The sequence below is a fragment of the Tasmannia lanceolata genome, unplaced genomic scaffold, assembly GCF_043159265.1.
Source record: "Tasmannia lanceolata isolate RefF3 unplaced genomic scaffold, GAP_Taslan_0.1 ptg000024l, whole genome shotgun sequence".
Lineage (NCBI taxonomy): Eukaryota > Viridiplantae > Streptophyta > Magnoliopsida > Canellales > Winteraceae > Tasmannia > Tasmannia lanceolata.
Window position 1 is genome coordinate 6,500,241 of NW_027518701.1, and position 18,601 is coordinate 6,518,841.

General features: G+C 37.9%; 2 protein-coding genes and 1 long non-coding RNA gene across 3 annotated transcripts; all 3 read left to right on the plus strand.

The window, feature by feature from the left end:
• Nucleotides 1–5,481: 5,481 nt before the first annotated feature.
• Nucleotides 5,482–6,087, plus strand: LOC143856956 (uncharacterized). Its single transcript, XM_077367237.1, has one exon. The coding sequence runs from the start codon at nucleotides 5,482–5,484 to the stop codon at nucleotides 6,085–6,087; it is 606 nt and encodes a 201-aa protein (XP_077223352.1).
• A 3,278-nt stretch (nucleotides 6,088–9,365) lies between these two features.
• On the plus strand, nucleotides 9,366–11,571 carry LOC143856957 (uncharacterized). The gene is made up of 2 exons (XM_077367238.1): nucleotides 9,366–9,849; nucleotides 11,531–11,571. Exons 1-2 carry the CDS (start codon nucleotides 9,366–9,368, stop codon nucleotides 11,569–11,571), a joined length of 525 nt encoding a protein of 174 aa, XP_077223353.1.
• Nucleotides 11,572–14,659: 3,088 nt separating this feature from the next.
• Nucleotides 14,660–16,754, plus strand: LOC143857387 (uncharacterized). Its single transcript, XR_013238647.1, has 3 exons — nucleotides 14,660–14,850; nucleotides 15,167–15,290; nucleotides 15,389–16,754. It is a non-coding gene; the product is annotated as an uncharacterized LOC143857387 (long non-coding RNA).
• Nucleotides 16,755–18,601: the final 1,847 nt, after the last annotated feature.

Consider the following 18,601-nt stretch of genomic DNA (forward strand, 5'->3'; position numbering starts at 1 on the left):
TCACACCCAGCCAACGTATACAATCTCCAGATAAGTGGCAAGAGTGGTGACCAGAGTTAGCAAAACTCTGTTTAATTGGCGTTTGTTTTTGAAAAAAAATGTGTTTTTATTAGTGTGCCGTTTAAAACTCCATTTAAAACTTTACAACAAATAAAACTTACGTTTTTTTGAGGCAAACGTTTTAAACACGTTTAAAATGCATTTTAAACATGTTTTTTTGGCCAACTTTCCAATTTTACCACTACCAGATTTGCAAATGACAAAATTGTAAACTCATTTTCTTGTGTTTCCGTTTTTTATTTCATAAATTTTGTATGAATAATTTTTGCACATGGAATCAGAGTACAATTCAGTACCCTACGTACAGAAGAAAGATGTTTCTAAGAATGAAAATTCATGATCAGGGACGTTCAAAATATGCTCTCTCTTCATTTGAAAATAAAATTGCCCTTGTTTCTTATCTTGTGTTAAATTTCTCTTGTCTATGGGAATACATACACTAGGGGCATTTTGCATTATTAGTCATAGAAGGATAGACTAATAATGAAAAATGTTCGATCAAATCATTAAAGAAACCATGCAAGGGGGGCATTTACATTATTAGCTCTTCGCTAACAATGCAAAAAAGCTCAATAAAGTTGTCAAAAGAACTAAACTAGGGGCATTTTGTGTAAATACTCGCCTAAAGTGGCGACTATTTACACAAAATGTACTTTATTTTAAACAGACAACGACACAAACAATTGCACATAAAAGCAATAAGATGATCTATTTATCTCATATGTCAAATGAATACATGTCTGATCAAACCAAAAAGGAAAAAAAAAATACATTTCATCCTATATCTGGATACCAAAAAAAAAAAGAATAATAAAAGATCACTGCTCGGCCGGAGGATCTGTAGGGCCCAGCTCCTGAGCATCCTGGACTGAGACTGAGGCTGAGGCGGACGATTGGTCTGCTGGAGGCTGGGAGACTGAAGACTCCCCTGGATATGTAAAAAACACCTCTCGTTTGTGATGCTCAAGAGCCCACTGTCATACGTCCGTAGAAGATCTCTGGAATAAACTCTACCTATTGAAGGTCAGGATCATTCTACGTAGATGATTTCTGAGTAAGGTCTACTTACGTTGGGCCTAACAACTGCATGGTTTAGATATTTGAACAAGGTGGGTACCCCTCTATGTTTAAAACATTTACATGCACATTCGTACCGGCCCTATATAATGCGTATATATTAGAAAATCATTGGCGCCTACTTTGTTTGAAAATTTCCTAATGGTTCATTTCTTGGACTCCGATATAAATAAATAGGCCTCTTCACAAAAACATCTCCATAGGCTAGGCAACCGAATTGTTAAGATCTTTGAATAAGGTGGGCCCCACTCTATTTTGTCTTTAAAATATGTGCACCTACTTATAGGCACTATACAATGGTTATTTATTATAAAATTGATTGGGACCCACATTGTTCGAAGATCAAACTGTTCATTTGTTGGGCCCCGATGCAAATAGTCCTTTCAAATAAAATCATTTCCATAGGATGATCCTGACTCTTCAATCAGTAGAGGTTTATATATGATGTCGTTTGTCAATATATTTGAGGGTTAGGCTCATCCTATGTTCCTAACATATGTGAGATCATACCATTGGATTTGGTGTATATCTCACCGTTGGATTAAGTGGTCGATGAGGTATGTAGCGTAGATTGGATAGGTAGTTCAAATTAGGTTTATTTTTTTTCCTAATACTAATCTTTATCTCTTTTCCATTATTTATTTGTAAACGCTTATTTAAGCACATGTTACAATTATTGAAAATCATATGAGACTGGTGAAAATCCCAAAATTTAACATGGTATGAGAGCGATCGATCCAGACCGAGAATTGATCACAACCTTCGAGTTTCAGTTCTCCGATGGATAGCCGATCTAGCCGTCCGGCCGGCCTATAATCATAGCCATCAATGCCCCTAACACCATCCCTGTTCTTCCTTTGGGGCTAGTCATATCTCTGCTTGTCAAACCCAAATCCGCCCTTCTCCTTTTCACCCATGGTCTCTCATGAAAGCCTGGAAGACATGACTCAAAGCTCGCATTTGGCGGAAGGCTCTATGGGTCTTTTTTTTATACCGCAGAAAGTGTTTTTGTTCGTAGCCAGCCTCACCTATTGTAAATACCCAAAATACCCCCTTTGAAATTTTCGTTCCCCCTTTTAAAGGAGGGGCATTTTTGTCCGTTTGTATTTGACTCCGATTAGGGCTTCCTAAGAAAACTTATAAATTCGTCTCTTTGTGGCTTAAACAAACCCTAAACATTTTGTTCAGCCCTAGAGACAAAAATCAGAGAAAGAGAAGAAGAAGACAGAGGAGATCGCGGTTTCGAAGTTTAAGCCGCGAACCTAGGTAAGATTTATGAACTATAAACGATTTGGAATATTAGAAACCCTAAAATAAGGGTTTGATAAGTAAAAAGAAAGGAGAACTGTGATTAATATGGATTAGAAATAAGAAATCTTTGGATTGATCTTGAGTTCTTGGACCTAATATTATTTTACGGTTCCAACGAACTCAAAGTCGATTAGTAAAGAATCTGAATTCAGAAATTTGAGTTTTTGGAGATTCGAATAAGAATCTTTAGCGATTTTTTCTTAAATCGTACGTTTGAATTCGGAGGGTGAAATTGGGTTTGGTTGATTCATCTCGTTGAAACGAATCCATCGGATCCGACCTCACGCAATTTGGAGTCCGAACGAAAAAGTTATGAGATGTTAAAGTTTTATGAAAATCGGGTAGAAATCTAAGAAAATCAAGTTTTCGAAGAGTAGTCGACTGGTGGCTCGCCCAGAAATTGTGTTTTACCGAAAAACAGTAATAGAGGGGCAGTCGACTGGTAGGCGCGCCCAAAACTACGTTTTTGCCATGAAACAGTAGTTGAGGGCCAGTCGACTGGTAACTAATTGACTGGAGTGCCTTTGACATTCAAATCCGCCTGAATTTTGAGTTTTTGGATTTTGATTCTTTGGCTTTTGGGTTACATGTTTCGGCCCTTATTTCTTACCTATGTTATGTTCCATCTGGATATTGAAACATAATCATAATTAAGGAAGGAATCTAACATCTTTGAGGTACGTAATAACGTACTACTTTGGGTATTTGTAAACCCTCTTTACTTGGAATCATTATTAACTTTGGAAATCAGTATTGATATCTTTGAACCTCTGAATTTGCTTTGAGTTTAGCATACCATTTGTTTCACCTATTGCTACTTTAGAACCTTTGAAATAACTGTTATGAATATCTGTTATGAATTTTGAACCTCAGAAACTATCGCTTTGAGCTTTGAACTATTGGAACCATTTTAATACTTTGAACTAGTTGAATATGAACCTTGGATACCATTTGAACACTTATGTGGAGGCTTGGACATTTCTGAAACCCTGCCATATGGGGGTAATACAATTGGCAAATTCTGAAACCCACTGTGAGGGTAGTATAGTGGAACTTCTGGCCCGTTAGTGGGATAAAACGCTGGCCCTATCGACTTGTATCTAAACTTTGACGAACTAGTTCCAACATCGTGGACTGTCGGTGTATAAGCAATAACACGTCTTCTGGACCATGCCAATACTCTACAATGTATATGAATTTTGAAACCTTTGACTTTGATCCGAACTTAGAAATTGAATTTGCTTTGTTGCACCCTTAATTCAGAACCTTGTTTCACACGCACTATATATATATATATATATATATATATATATATATATATATATATATATATAGAGGAAAGTGTCTCTAGTCTCTCCCCTAGATAAGCTTATCTACTCCTCCCTTTAAAAACACACAGTGGGCCCATGCTGTTTGGATGATCCAAAGCATTCATTTGATAGGTCCTAACATAGATAGGGTGTGCCCAAAAAATCAGCACCAAAGGGTCATCCTAGAACTTCATTTTGTTGGGCATACCGTGTCCAAAATGGACGCATATAAACGTGGACGTTTATATGTGTCCATTCTGGGTACCACAAGGCACCACAAAACGAAGTTCTAGGATGACCCTTTGGTGCTGATTTTTTGGGCACACCCTATCTATGTTAGGACCTATCAAATGAATGCTTTGGATCATCCAAACAGCGTGGGCACACTGTGTTTTTTTAAAGGGAGGAGTAGATAAGCTTATTTAGGGGAGAGACTAGAGACACTTTCCTCTCTCTCTCTCTCTATATATATATATATATATATATATATATATATATATATATATATTTTGTACCCACTGTTCAGTTGAGAATTCAGTATTCAGTTTTGACTTTGTTATCTGACCCTATTGAGCTCTGTTATACTTAGACTGTACTTAGAGTAGTGCTTTATTATGTACTGAGCTTTTCAGCTGACTGTGGTTATATAACATTTCTCAGGTCTTGACCCTCGTGAGGTTAACGAGGAACAAGACGCTTAGCTTTGGATTTAGACTTCGGCTCAGAGATTAGTTTAGATATTTGAGTTTATTAGGAAGTGAGTACTTTGAATAAGATGTAAAGACTTTCCTATTTTATTTTACTTTGACTCTGGGGAGAGATGAGATTTGATTTGACTTAATGGGTCCGTAGTTATTGAGATTTTGATCTTTTAATTATGAATGCAGGTTTATTTGTGTTATTGCTTTGTAGCCTTGTACATTTGTAGGACTTGTCTTGTAGGTGTACGATGCTGTCATGTCCTACACCCAGGGTGGGGCTTTGGGGCGTGACAGAAAGGTGGTATCAGAGCTTAGGCTTTAAGTCCTAGGTAAAATCATTTGAAACAAAGGACTTCGATTGTGAGAATTGGGGATTTAGATAAGGAGCAATTAGGAAGTGGTTGATAGGTTTGTGTGTTTCGGGGACGTCTGATAACACATAAATCAGTCACGCAATCAGGGCCCGATTATAAATTCAAATGCACCTGGGGACGCTTGGGAAGCATGCGAGTTTGTGATGGGGTAAGAATCATGAGAAATATGTGATGGATAGATATTGGCTCCAAATGGGAATTGTTTGTATTATTATAAGTATGTAATTATATTATAGATGATGTTCTGATTAGTACTTTATTGGATTTAGAAATATGTCGACTCGAGGAGGACGTGGTGGTCGCGGTGCTTGAGTGAATCGTACTAGAGCCCTCAATGATATTATTGGAGGAGATCAGAATGTGGCTCAAAAAGAACCAGTGATTCAGGAAAATCAGAATCAAGGAGTTCAAGAAGAACAAGTATATCAGGACCCTCCGAATCAAGGAGGTCAGATAACGAATGAGAATCCTGAGGCACCTCCGCCTCAAGATAATATTGAACAAGAAAGGACTGAGATGAGGAATTTTATGAGAGCCATGATTGGATTGACAAATCAACAACATCAGCAACCCCAGCAACAACAACCACAAGTTCAAGGACCACCAGTGGCTGAATAGCCACACTAAGTGTTTAGAATTTCAGAGTTTATGAGGCTTTCACCAAAAGTCTTTAAGGAGTCGACTACGGCAGATGATGCCGAGTCTTGGTTGGAGAATGCTGAAAAGGCCTTTGAGGTAATGAACTGCAATAAAAATGAAGTCAGGGTGAAATATGCTACTTATATGTTGGAAGGAAGAGCCCTTCATTGGTGGAAGGGAATCCAAAGAAAATATGAGCACCATCAGGGACCTTTCACTTGGGCAATGTTTCGCACCGAGTTTCTTGCGAGATTCTTTTCTCGCAGTACTTTGTACCGTATGCAACAGGAATTTACCCAGTTGGTGCAAGGAGATATGACTGTGGATGATTATGAAGCAGAATTTGATAGGCTAGCTCGTTTTGTACCTTCTTTGGTACCTGACGATGAAGCAAAGAGAAATAAATTTGAATTTGGATTAGCTATGTATCTGAAGAAGGAAATAGCAGGATCTACAACCCCGGAATCTTATGAAGATTTGGTGGAAAGGGCAAAGAAACTTGAGGCAGTTCATCAGGAAGTGAGAGCTTATGCTCAAGCTAATCAGAAGAAAAGAAATAGAGATAATGAAATCAAAGGAGGACAAGTTCCTAGGGGATCAGCCCCGAATCAGTAAGTGCCCAAACCTCCTACTTTTAAAGAGCCTAGAGGAAAGCAAGAAAATCATGGGGGCTATCAGAATAAGTCAGCACCGAATAGATCAGTTGCCCCTAAATGTGAACGTTGGGGGAAGAATCATCCTACTGAGACTTGTAGATGGAATACTGAGGCTTATTTTCGATGTGGCGAGGTAGGCCACAGAATCGTAGAGTGTCCTCATCTAGCGGCGATGCCCAATCAGTTCAGGGGACGCCTACGGTTCGAACCCAGACAGTACAGACTTAGACTATTTAGAGCAGAGCAGCACAAGTAAATTCCCAAGGACAGTAAAGGACTGACAGGCCCGTGTTCCGGCACGAGCTTTCGCCCTCACTCATCAGGATGCTCAGGTCGCTGGCACAGTAGTATCAGGTACTCTACCTATAGCATCCTCTTATGGTCATGCATTATTTGATTCTGGTGCGACACACTTGTTTGTTTCATCTACTTTTGCTGCACTGCACTGTTTGCCTACTTCACTTCTTGATTATGATCTGTGTGTTAGCACTCCAGTAGGAAAACAAATTTTGACTAATCGAATTAGTAAGATGTGCTCTATTAGAAATGCTAGCGGATCTTATCTTACTGGAATTGTCCGATTTTGATGTGATTTTGGGAATGGATTGGTTGTCAATCCATTATGTATTGGTAGATTGTAATAAGAAAGTAGTAAGTTTTGAAATTCTAGGAGAAGAGAATTGTTGTTTTGAAGGGAGTGGAGCTCACTCGACTCTTATGGTTTTGTCTGCTATGCAAGCTTGTCGACTTCTTAGACAAGGTTGCAAAGCTTTCTTGGCTTCAGCAGTTGCGGTTAATGATGATGATATGAAGATTGAAAACATCCCTGTAGTTAGGGTATTTACTGATGTGTTTCCTAAAGACCTCCCAGGTTTGCCTCCGAATAGAGAAGTTGAATTTACTGTTGATTTAGTTCCGGGAACGACGCCTATCTCTAAAGCCCCGTATCGTATGACACCTTTGGAAATGAAAGAATTGAAAAGTCAGCTGGAAGAACTATTAGAGAAAGGTTTTGTGCGACCCAGTGTTTCACCTTGGGGAGCACCAGTTCTATTCGTTAAAAAGAGAGATGGAAGTATGAGATTATGCATAAATTACAGAGAATGGAACAAGGTTACTATAAAGAACAAATATCCGCTTCTGTGGATAGATGATTTGTTTGATCAATTGCAAGGGGCATGTGTGTTTTTCAAGATCGACCTTCGATCGGGTTATCATCAGCTTAGAATTAAGTCAGAAGATGTTCCGAAGACGGCCTTCAGAACACGGTGTGGCCACTATGAGTTTTTGGTAATGCCGTTTGGATTAACCAATGCCCCCGCAGCTTTTATGGACCTGATGAACAGAATATTTAGATCATTATTAGATCAGTTTGTGGTTGTGTTCATTGATGATATTCTGGTATACTCTAAAAGTCGGTCTGACCATGAGTATCACCTCAGAGTTGTTTTAGAGACTTTAAGAAAAGAAAAGCTATATGGGAAACTGAAGAAGTGTGAATTCTGGCTCGACTCAATCTCCTTTTTGGGTCATGTGGTCTCTAAAGACGGAATATCTGTAGACCAAAAGAAGATTGAGGCAGTAATGTTATGGAATAGACCGAATAATGTTCCGGAGATTCATAGTTTCCTTGGTTTGGCGGGTTATTACCGCCGTTTTATTCATGACTTTTTGAGCATAGCCACCCCTTTGACCCGTTTGACACGGAAGGGGACAAAATTTGTTTAGTCTGAGGATTGTGAAAAGAGCTTTCAGGAATTGAAACAAAGGCTAGTTTCCGCTCCCATCCTAAACTTGCCTATTAGCGGAATGGGATTTGTAATTTACAGTGATGCCTCGAAGAAAGGCTTAGGCCGTGTGTTAATGCAGAATGGCAAAGTGATTGCGTATGCTTCACGCCAGTTGAAACCCTATGAAGAGAACTATCCGACCAATGATTTGGAATTAGCAGCCATTGTGTTTGCTCTAAAAATTTGGAGGCATTATCTGTATGGAGAACCTTGTGAAATCTTTACTGATCATAAGAGCCTGAAGTATATTTTTACTCAGAAAGAATTGAATATGAGACAAAGACGTTGGTTAGAACTATTGAAAGACAACGACTTAACCATAAGTTATCATCCTGAAAAGGCTAACGTGGTAGCTGATGCTCTAAGTCAGAAATCATCTGTGAATTTGGCAACTTTGATTACTTCTCAAAAGTATATTTTAGAAGACCTCCGAAGATCATAAATAAAAATTTATGGTCTAGACTTTCGGGTACTGATGACAGCACTCCACGTTCGGCCCACATTGCAAGAAAGAATCAGGATAGCTCAGGAATCCGACCCAGAACTTTGTAAAATCAGAAATAAGTTAGAAGAAGGATCTGAATCTGAATTCCGAATTCACAATGACGGTGCCTTAATGCTTGGTAACCGTATTTGTGTTCCGTATGACTCTGTTTTGGAAAATAAAATTTTGAAGGAAGTGCATAATTAATGTTATTCTGTACACTCTGGAGGTACAAAAATGTATAAGGACTTGAAAAAAATTTCTGGTGGAATAATATGAAAAGAGAAATAGCTCAGTATGTATCTCAGTGTCTAACTTGTCAGGTGATTTGGGAGAACATCAGAGGCCACTCGGAACACTACAACCACTTCCTATCCCCGAATGGAAGTGGGAGGAGATTACGATGGACTTTGTATCGGCTCTACCTCGTACTCTCTCAGGCAATGATTCCGCGTGGGTAATTGTGGACAGATTGACAAAGATAGCTCATTTCATACCTATTAGAACTGGCTTGACACCTGAAAGGTTGGCCAGATTGTATGTTGATCAGATAGTTAAGTATCATGGTGTGCCTAAGATCATTGTATCTGATAGGGACACCCGGTTTATATCTCAGTTTTGGAACAATTTACATTCAGCAATGGGATCTTCCCTTAAATTCAGTACTGCTTTCATCCACAAACAGATGGGCAATCTGAGAGGACTATCCAGATTTTAGAAGATATGCTCAGGGCTTGTGTTATGGAGTTGAAAGGATCTTGCAACGATCATCTTCCTTTGATTGAATTCTCTTACAATAACAGTTATCAGGTCAGCATTCAGATGGCACCTTTTGAGGCCCTCTATGGGAGAAAATGTAGATCACCTATATGTTGGGATGGTGTAGGTGAAAGAAGACTCTTTGGACCGAATTTGGTTCAGTAAGTAGTGGATAAAATTCAGTTGATTAGAGAGCATCTTCAAATGGTACAAAGCCGACAGAAGAGCTATGCAGATGTCAGACGAAGAGAATTGAAATTTCAGGTCGGATATAAGGTACTTTTGAAAGTATCACCCACCAAAGGAGTGATGTGGTTTGGGGTTAGAGGAATACTTAGCCCAAGATTTGTGGGACCTTATGAAATATTAGAAAAGATTGGAAAAGTGGCTTATCGACTGGCCTTACCTCCGTCGTTGTCTGGAGTACACAATGTGTTTCATGTGTCTATGTTACGAAAGTACGTAGCAGTTCTGAACCATGTGATCGAATTGGAACCTCTAAATCTGAGAAAACATATGTCATTTGAAGAGCAACGTGTCCGTATTGTGGGTCATAAGGACCAACTTCTCAGGCGAAGGACTATTCCATATGTGAAAGTTCAGTGGCGGAATCACTCAGAACGTGAAGCCACCTGGGAGCTGGAAGAGAAAATGAGATCGAAATATAAGTTTCTGTTTGAAAATTCAGGTACGCATTAGTAAATTTCAATGACAAAATTTTTGTAAGGAGGGTAGAATGTAAATACCGAAAATACCCCCTTTAAAATTTTCGTTTCCCCTTCTAAAGGAGGGGCGTTTTTGTCCGTTTGTATATGACTTCGATTAGGGTTCCTGAGAAAGCCTATAAATTCATCGTTTTGTGGCTTAAACAAACCCTAGACGTTTTGTTCAGCCCTAGAGACAGAAATCAGAGAAAGAGAAGAAGAAGACCGAGGAGATTGCAATTTTGAAGTCAAAGCTGCGAACTTAGGTAACATTTATGAACTATGAATGATTTGGAATATTAGAAAACCTAAAATAAGGGTTTGATAAGTAAAAAGAAAGGAGAACTGTGATTAATATGGATTAGAAATAAGAAATCTTTGGATTGATCTTGAGTTCTTGGACCTAATATTATTTTACGGTTCCAACGAACTCAAAGTCGATTGGTAAAGAATCTGAATTCAGAAATTTGAGTTTTTGGAGATTCGAATAAGAATCTTTAGCGATTTTTCTTAAACAGTATGTTTGAATTCGGAGTGTGAAATCAGGTTTGGTGGTTTCCTCTCCTCGATACGAATCCATCGGATCCGACCTCGCACAATTTGGAGTCCGAACGAAAAAGTTATGAGATGTTAAAGTTTTATGAAAATCAGGTAAAAACCCAAGAAAATCAAGTTTTTGTAGAGTAGTCGAATGGTAGGACCAGTCGACTGGCTCGCCCAGAAATTGTGTTTTGCCGAAAAACAGTAATAGAGGGGCAGTCGACTGGCGCGGGCGCAAAACTACGTTTTCACCGTGAAACAGTAGTTGAGGGCTAGTTGACTGGAGCGCCTTTGACATTTGAATCCGCCTGAATTTGGGAATCTGTTTTGAGTTTTTAGATTTCACTTGGAATCATTATTAACTTTGGAAATAAGTACTGATATCTTTGAACCTTTGAATTTGCTTTGAGTTTAGCATACCATTTGTTTCACCTACTGCTACTTTAGAACCATTGAAATAACTGTTATGAATATTTGTTCTGAACTTTGAACCTCTGAAACTATTGTTTTGAGATTTGAACTATTTGAACCATTTGAATACTTTGAACTATTTGAGTATGAAACTTGGATACCATTTGAACACTTATCTGGAGGCTTGGATATTTCTGAGACCTTGCCATATGGGGGTAATACAATTGGCAAATTCCGAAACCCACCGTGGGGTTACTACACTGGAACTTCTGGCCTGTCATTGGGATAAAACGCTGGCCCTGTCAACTTGTATCTGAACTTTGAGGAACTAGTTCCAACACCATGGACTGTCGGTGTATAAGCAATAACACGTCTTCTGGACCATACCGATGACTCTGAAGTGTATATGAATTCTAAAACCTTTGAATTTGACCCGAACTTAGAAATTGAAATTGCTTTATTGCACCCTTAATTTAGAACCTTGTTGACATGCACTATATATATATATATATATATATATATATATATATATATATATATATATATTTATTTATTTATTTATTTATTACACACTGTTCAGTTGAGAATTCAGTATTCAGTTTTGACTTTGTTATCTGACCCTATTGAACCATGTTATACTTAGGCTGTACTTAGAGTAGTACTTTATTATGTACTGAGCTTTTCAGCTGACTGTGGTTATATAACATTTTTCAGGTCTTGACCCTCGTGAGGTTAACGAGGAACATGACGCTTAGCTTTGGATTTGGACTTCGGCTCAGATATTAGTTTAGATATTTCAGTTTATTACGAAGTGAGTACTTTGAATAAGATGTAAAGACTTTACTATTTTATTTTGCTTTGACTCTGGGGAGAGATGAAATTTGATTTGACTTAATGGGTCGCGTGTTATTGAGATTTTGATATTTTAATTATGAATGCCAGGTTTATTTATGTAATTGCTTTGTAGCCTTGTACATTTGTAGGACTTGTCTTGCAGGTGTACGACGCTGTTATGTCCTACGCCCAGGGTGGGGGTTTGGGACGTGACACATGCTGATCCCCATCCACCACAAAAATTGCCTTAGTCACTAGTCATCCCTACCCTAAACCTATTTGCTGCTTCTTGTCGACGAGAAGATACAAATGGAGAGTGAATTTTTAGGGAGAGCGTCTTGATTAAGCAAGTGCAAATAGAAATGCGTGTGGTGGTTCTAGAAATCTGCGTGCACGACTTTTTCTAGTATGAAGAAATGAGTGGGCTGAAACATGCATGAAACAACTCTTTAACGAGAATAAAGGTTTGAAATCAGCCCCCCTTATTTTGGCTCTGTCCTTATATTTATATTCAGCAAAATAACAAATCCTAACTTGATATCTGCAACCCATTTTCTTCTACTTTTTCCCTAGTGGCAACCATGGTTTCAAATTTCGATTTCGAAATGCGTTTCAGTCCTCACCAAAACTGAAATTTCACGATATTTCAGCTGAAATTACAGAAATTTCAGGATGATATTAAATAATAGGTATAATCAATATTTTTTGCGATATTCCTTAAATTTCGGACCAAAATTTCAGGAAAAAAAATCCGGTCAAAATTTCAAAGTTTCAAAATTTCGGTCAAAATTTTATACTGTTTCGGGTTTACCCCATTTCCGAAAATTTCAGGTTTCGGTCGAAATTTCAAGCCATGGTTGCAACTGCCCTCAGTTTCTGCAAACACCGCCTTATCTTATCTTTATGAGAGATACATAATTTGATATTTGCACCCCTCTTTTTCTCCCGTGTCCAATTTCTTTTTAAAAAAATTTGACGTGGGCGGAAGCGTGCGGAAAGGCAAAGATCATCGTCTTCAACCCGGTTGAAGAAAAAGAACACCGTCTTCGTTCATAAAATCCTTGAATCCACAAGGAAGAAATAAGAATCCTTGAATCTACAAGGAAAAGATAAAAGAAACTGAAATTTTATTCCATCAGATGTCTCCTACAGCTGTTCTCTTGTCCTATATTTATAGGCGCTACACCGTTACTTTCTACCCAAGATAGAATCCTTAAAATAGAAAGTGCTAGAATATCCTAGAATGTGCTACAAAATCAAGAATACTCTAGAAACTACTAAGAACCGTCCTACATCAAAATTTCTTATAACCTTTGATGTTTTCCAATAGTTGTTGTCCTAATAAAGCTGCTAGTTGTTGCTTGTCTTTCTTCTTTTTCTTCCAAATCATCATTATCCAAACTATTCCAATTGAAGTGCCTCCATTGAGGTTGAGGTGCGTGCCTGAAATAGAAATATTTACCCTCTTTAGTTGAGGTGCTTCGGTCTTCAGTCCCTTGAATTATGTGCCTGAGAGAGTTCTTCTAATTCCGTGAAGATCAATACAATTAAGTGACCCATGATGTCTTGCCCATCGAGGCTCATTTTCGCCATAGTGCCCCATATTGTCCATTGAGGCCTTGAGTCTCTCTTTCGTATTCATCTTGTAAGCGGCAACCTCCATTTGTGGACGTTCGGCAAGAAGCATCAATCTACATCAGTGGACCTTCGTCTTGGTGGTCCTTTGTCGTCAGCTTAGGTGTGCATTATTTCTAATTATTTGGGGACTTTTTTTATTATCATCAATTGGGGACATTTGATTGTAATCAAATGTATATAGATTTTCGATCAATATACGTTTAAGGGGGCATGTTAAGATATGTTAGATCATATCAGACCATTGATTTATTAAAGGATGAGACTAGGTTTCTTAGATTGATTATCTTTAGCTAAGATAATCCTTATCCTTAGATGATGAGATTAGGAAAGTTAAGATAAGTCTAATCTTTTCTAATCTTTATCTGTAATGCTTATATAAGAACATGTTATGATTAATGAAAATCATTTGAGATTGATGAAACTTCCAAAATTTAACATGGAAATGATTTTTTGAGAAAGACCTAGTTACATTGGTGTCAAACAAATGAATGGCTTGGATTTCGAGAGCGAAGTGGGCCCAAGTATATGGTCTCCACGTGCACGTATTTTTAAAACTACAACGGGGTTTACCTTTACAAAGATCCAAAGGGAAGTAATATATTTGCCCCTTTTTTACTTGGGACAGCCCGCTCTAGTGTATTTAGGACTTCCCTTTTACTCTATAGCGGGTGTCCCAAGTAAAAAAGGGCGTGAATCTACCTTTTCAAAGATCCAAAGGGAACTAATATATTCCCCCCTATTTTTACTTGGGACACCCCCCTCTAGTGCATTTAGTTCTTCTCTTTCAGACTAGAGGGGCCTATCCTAAGTAAAAAAAGAACGGGGCCGAATTGAATATATTCACATCTAGTTGTTGGCCCTACCAAGAACAGAGAGAGAGAGAGAGAGAGAGAGAGAGAGAGAGAGAGAGAGAGAGAGAGAGAGAGAGAGAGAGAGAGAGTTTTCAAGGTCTATACGTTGTTTGACAAATTGACAGTAAAAGGGGGAGAATAGGGTATGGCAGGGGTGACTTTATCAGCGTCTTAACGTAAAATGTTTAAGGGGCTCGATTTCTCCGCTAAGGGGTTCAATTTATCACCGCCCACAATTTATACAATTTCAAAAAATAGCTACGACAGCTAATTAAAACATATAAGACGAGGCGATTTATACAGGTTCAAAAAAAAAAAAAAACTCTTACAGCTGGTTGAAACATATAAAACAAGGTGATTTATACAACTGTCAAAAAAGCTCAGATAGGTGGTTAAGCATATCAGACAATGCGATATATGCAATTTCCAAAAACGCTATTACAGCTGGTTAAAACGAGGCGGTTTATACAATTTCCAAAAATGCTCTGACATCTCATTAAAACATGTAAGACGAGGTGATTCATGCCAATTACCAAAACATGTACTCTCCGTTATCAGTGGCCTATTCTGTCCTTTCAAAAGGCTTTTCATGTATCTTGATTTGAATTCCTATGGTGACTGAGGTCTAGTCTGCGTAAAAGAGAGGGGAATGAAGACTGAAAGAAGGGAACGTTGACATTGGGAATAGAAGCAACAGAAGAATTGATTCTGGTATGCCTTTACTCTCCCTTCTTTTCTTTTTCACTTCCTTGACTTCCCTTTGTACATCTCTTCATAGAGATTTTTGGAATACCCTAATCGCTGTGAAAGAGAATGTTAAAGAAAATAGGAAAAGAATTGACTATGATATCCTCTATCTCAATTCTTTCCTTTTTCTCTTCATTCACTTTTGCTCAACTATTAGTATAATTTTTTGGATTTCCCTAATCGTTGTGAAAGAGAAGAGGAAATATCAAAATTTCCTTCTACAATTAATCTTGATTTGTTAATCTAGGATTTGATTTTCATTGTTGGTGACTTACCATAGATTATTTATCTATCTGTCGAGTTCGGGGGTGCTTAATCAGCCCTATTCTATGAGAAAGAAAATGAAGCGAAAAGTCCCGAAAAGAAAACAAGAGCCTAGTCCAAGAAGCTTAGGGGCTGATCTCGTAAGTATTAAGAATTTTATTTTCTCTATTTTCTGTTACCTTCTAAATTTATCTTTCTTTCTTTCTCTAAAATAGTCTTTGGGGTATGTATATTCTAGGGAAGCTTCATCACTAGAAAACGAGTTAAATATTCACAAATCAAAGGAGAAGAGCCCACAGGTAGAGAAGATAGTATGTGGTCTCAACTTCCCAAGGAAATCATGGAACTCATCTTAAAGCGGCTAATCCTATCCGATTACATTCGGTTTGGCGCCGTCTGTGGCTCATGGAGATCAGTAGTTGCTGAGAAGTGTTACCCTCCGGTGCCTCAATTACCATGGATAATGCTGTCCAAGTTTTCAAAGAATGAGATTAGAGGTTTCTATAGTCCATCTGAGGATAGAATTTACAAGCTAAATCTGCCAGAGATTCGCGCACCCCAATGTCGTGGTTCTTACAAGGGCTAGATGATCATGAGTGAAGTTAATGGAAGGAACTATCTCTTAAATATGTTTTCAAGAGAACAAATTCAACTTCCATCCCGCCCTCGCCACCAGTCAAGCAACACTGGAAGCTACATTAGCAAGGCTATTCTGTCATCAGCCCCTACTTCTGATCACACAGCCATTTCTGCAAATTGTGTAGTTGTGGCCATTACAGAGCAGGTATTGGTCTTTTGTAGATTGGGAGATAAGAAATGGACGGCCTTTGAAGAGTGGAACGGAATCACATGGGGATCACGATTTTACAAGGATATTGCATTTTGTAACGGATTATTGTATGCCATTAATGTTAAGCAAGGACTTACAACTTGTGCATTCGGTCCCCCTCTTAAAGTCTGCAATGCCATTGTACCAAGAGAAGATATTTACAATGGGCAAGCTAATTTGGTTGAATCTTGTGGGGAGTTATTCACAATCAGAAGGACTTGGGATCAGCATTTTCAATATCTTCGATATGGACTATTCAAACTAGATCCAAGTGTTCCCCAATGGGTTGAGATAAAAAGCTCGTTTGATGAAGATCTGTTGTTCTGGAGATCATTCTCATCTACTACCAAATTTCTAGGGTGTTGGAGGAGTTGCATCTATTTTATTCATAAGAACAATGTAGATGTTAGTGAAATCATGTTTTGTCACTTAGGCAATGGCAGTATCGAGCGTTGTCTCCCAATGAATAGACCATCACTCCGTATTACAGACACTTGGGTAACATCAGATTCATGGTAGAGAGAGAGAGAGAGAGAGAGAGAGAGAGAGAGAGAGAGAGAGATTTTCTTATATTTTTGCTATCTTTGTTTTGTTTCAAGATTTTGTTTAAGTTTATTCTAAGTATGATATTGATATGAATTCTTGGGTATTGGAGGAGTTGCATCTATTTCATTCACCCAGACCCTGTAATTTGGAGCGAAATTTTGAATTTATGCTTGGAGGATCACAGTATTAAGAAACATCTTTCAATGAATAAGTTCCCATTGCATTTGATAGTAGGCACTATTTTTAAATTCTATATAGTTTTACAAGACTTTTGTTAGATTTTTATGATTATGATCTAGGATCTGAACTATGGTTTTCTGCTGTTGTAATTTGATTCATTTTCTATATATGTCTTTTCTTATAGACTTTATGTCTGATTCTCTTGTACTTTAGGTGCTCTAGCTGCTTGTGCATTTGGTTATTTTTCTAAACTAGTAAAAGTGCACGTGCAATTGATGAGAGGATAGAAAATGGACGGAAGAAAAAGGATACAGAGAGAAGTTAAAAACAAACTGCAATGCTTTTTCAGAGTAGCATCTTCCAATATTTTTCAGAGAAGCAAGTTCCAATCTGAAATGATATGATTGGATTGCAAGAAAAAAAATTATGATGGAACTTTTTTTCTTGAGAAAACTTTTTCTTTCCACAATTTAGAGAAAAATGATATGATTGTGATTAATTTAGATGGATATTATCTTAAAGTTTCCTCTAAGTAAAAATTGGATGGAGTTTGTTCAAATCTTTTTCTCAAGTGTGTAAAAAAAGTAGGAACTTTTACCAAAACATTTTCCTTTCCAAACTTTTCCAGAAAATTCGTGCAATCGAAACGAACCTTAGAACCTGATTGGATTGTGGGAATTTTCAGGAAAAGTTTGGAAAGGAAAATATTTTTATAACTTCTCACTTTTTTTTACTTACTAGAAAAGATAACTTGAGCCAACCCAAATCAATTTTTACTTAGAGGGACCTTCATTTTATGATAATATCTCTCTAAATTAACCATATAATTTCCCTCTAAATCTTGGGAAGAAAAACATTTCCCAAGAAAAGATTTTCCATTAGAAATGTTTTTCTTGCAATCCAAACAATGCCTTAGTGTCTTGCCTAAATTCTCAAGAGACACCAACCAAAAAGAATAATGAAAGACTGTTATGAGATATTCAAATCCCATCTCCAATTTTCCATAAATAAACATCCACGTCCAGTTCAAGTTTGTAGCACTCCATTTATCTTATCCATATTGAATAAGAATAATGGGGGTGCTTAAGAGGGAAGAATAAGAAAATTAGAACTCAAGAACACAACAAGAGAAGAAGAAGAAGAAAATGGGAGCAAAGCTCAACCCAATTGATATTCCATCAATTACATAAGTTAATCAACATCCAAAATCCCCCCTAAGATGGATTCTAACCCTTTAAATCAAATAAAACCAAAGAAAATCCGTCCAGCCTTCTCCGCTAGCTAACTTAGGGTCTTACGTAACATTAATTGCATTGGAGCTCGCTAACTTCGACTGTTTTGGGAATCCACAGACACAGTCCACTAAAAGCGCCTTAACTTTCTAACCATTGGGCCAATTTTTTACCAAAAATACCTGTTGGAAAGATCTCAAAGAGACCTACAACTTTTTAGTTTACCACTTTTCATGATTCTGCCATTTAATAGACAAAAAATGTGGTTGAAAATCGGTCAAAAGCTGTAATGCGGGAATGAATCTTGGAACTCCACCAAATCCACCTAGGCATGACGTGGCTGCCATGTTGGCACTGCATCATTATCTCCGGGTGAGAAAGAACTCACCCATGAGTTCATGTGAGACCCGGTCCCGTGAGAGGGGCGCGAACCAGCTCTCTCTTGGTCTCTCGTACCCACGCGTGGTGTGTGCTTTTTATTATTAATATAATCATCTTTTCCGTGAACTTGGGATCACTAAAGTAATCCGAATTTCACGTAAAAGAGAATGACCAGAGTCGCCACATAGGTAAGGAACCTAGGACCGATAAGTAATACTGCAGTGATCTACGATCCCAGAAATCTAAATTCGTTACCTGATTACGAGAATGAAAGGTATGGAGG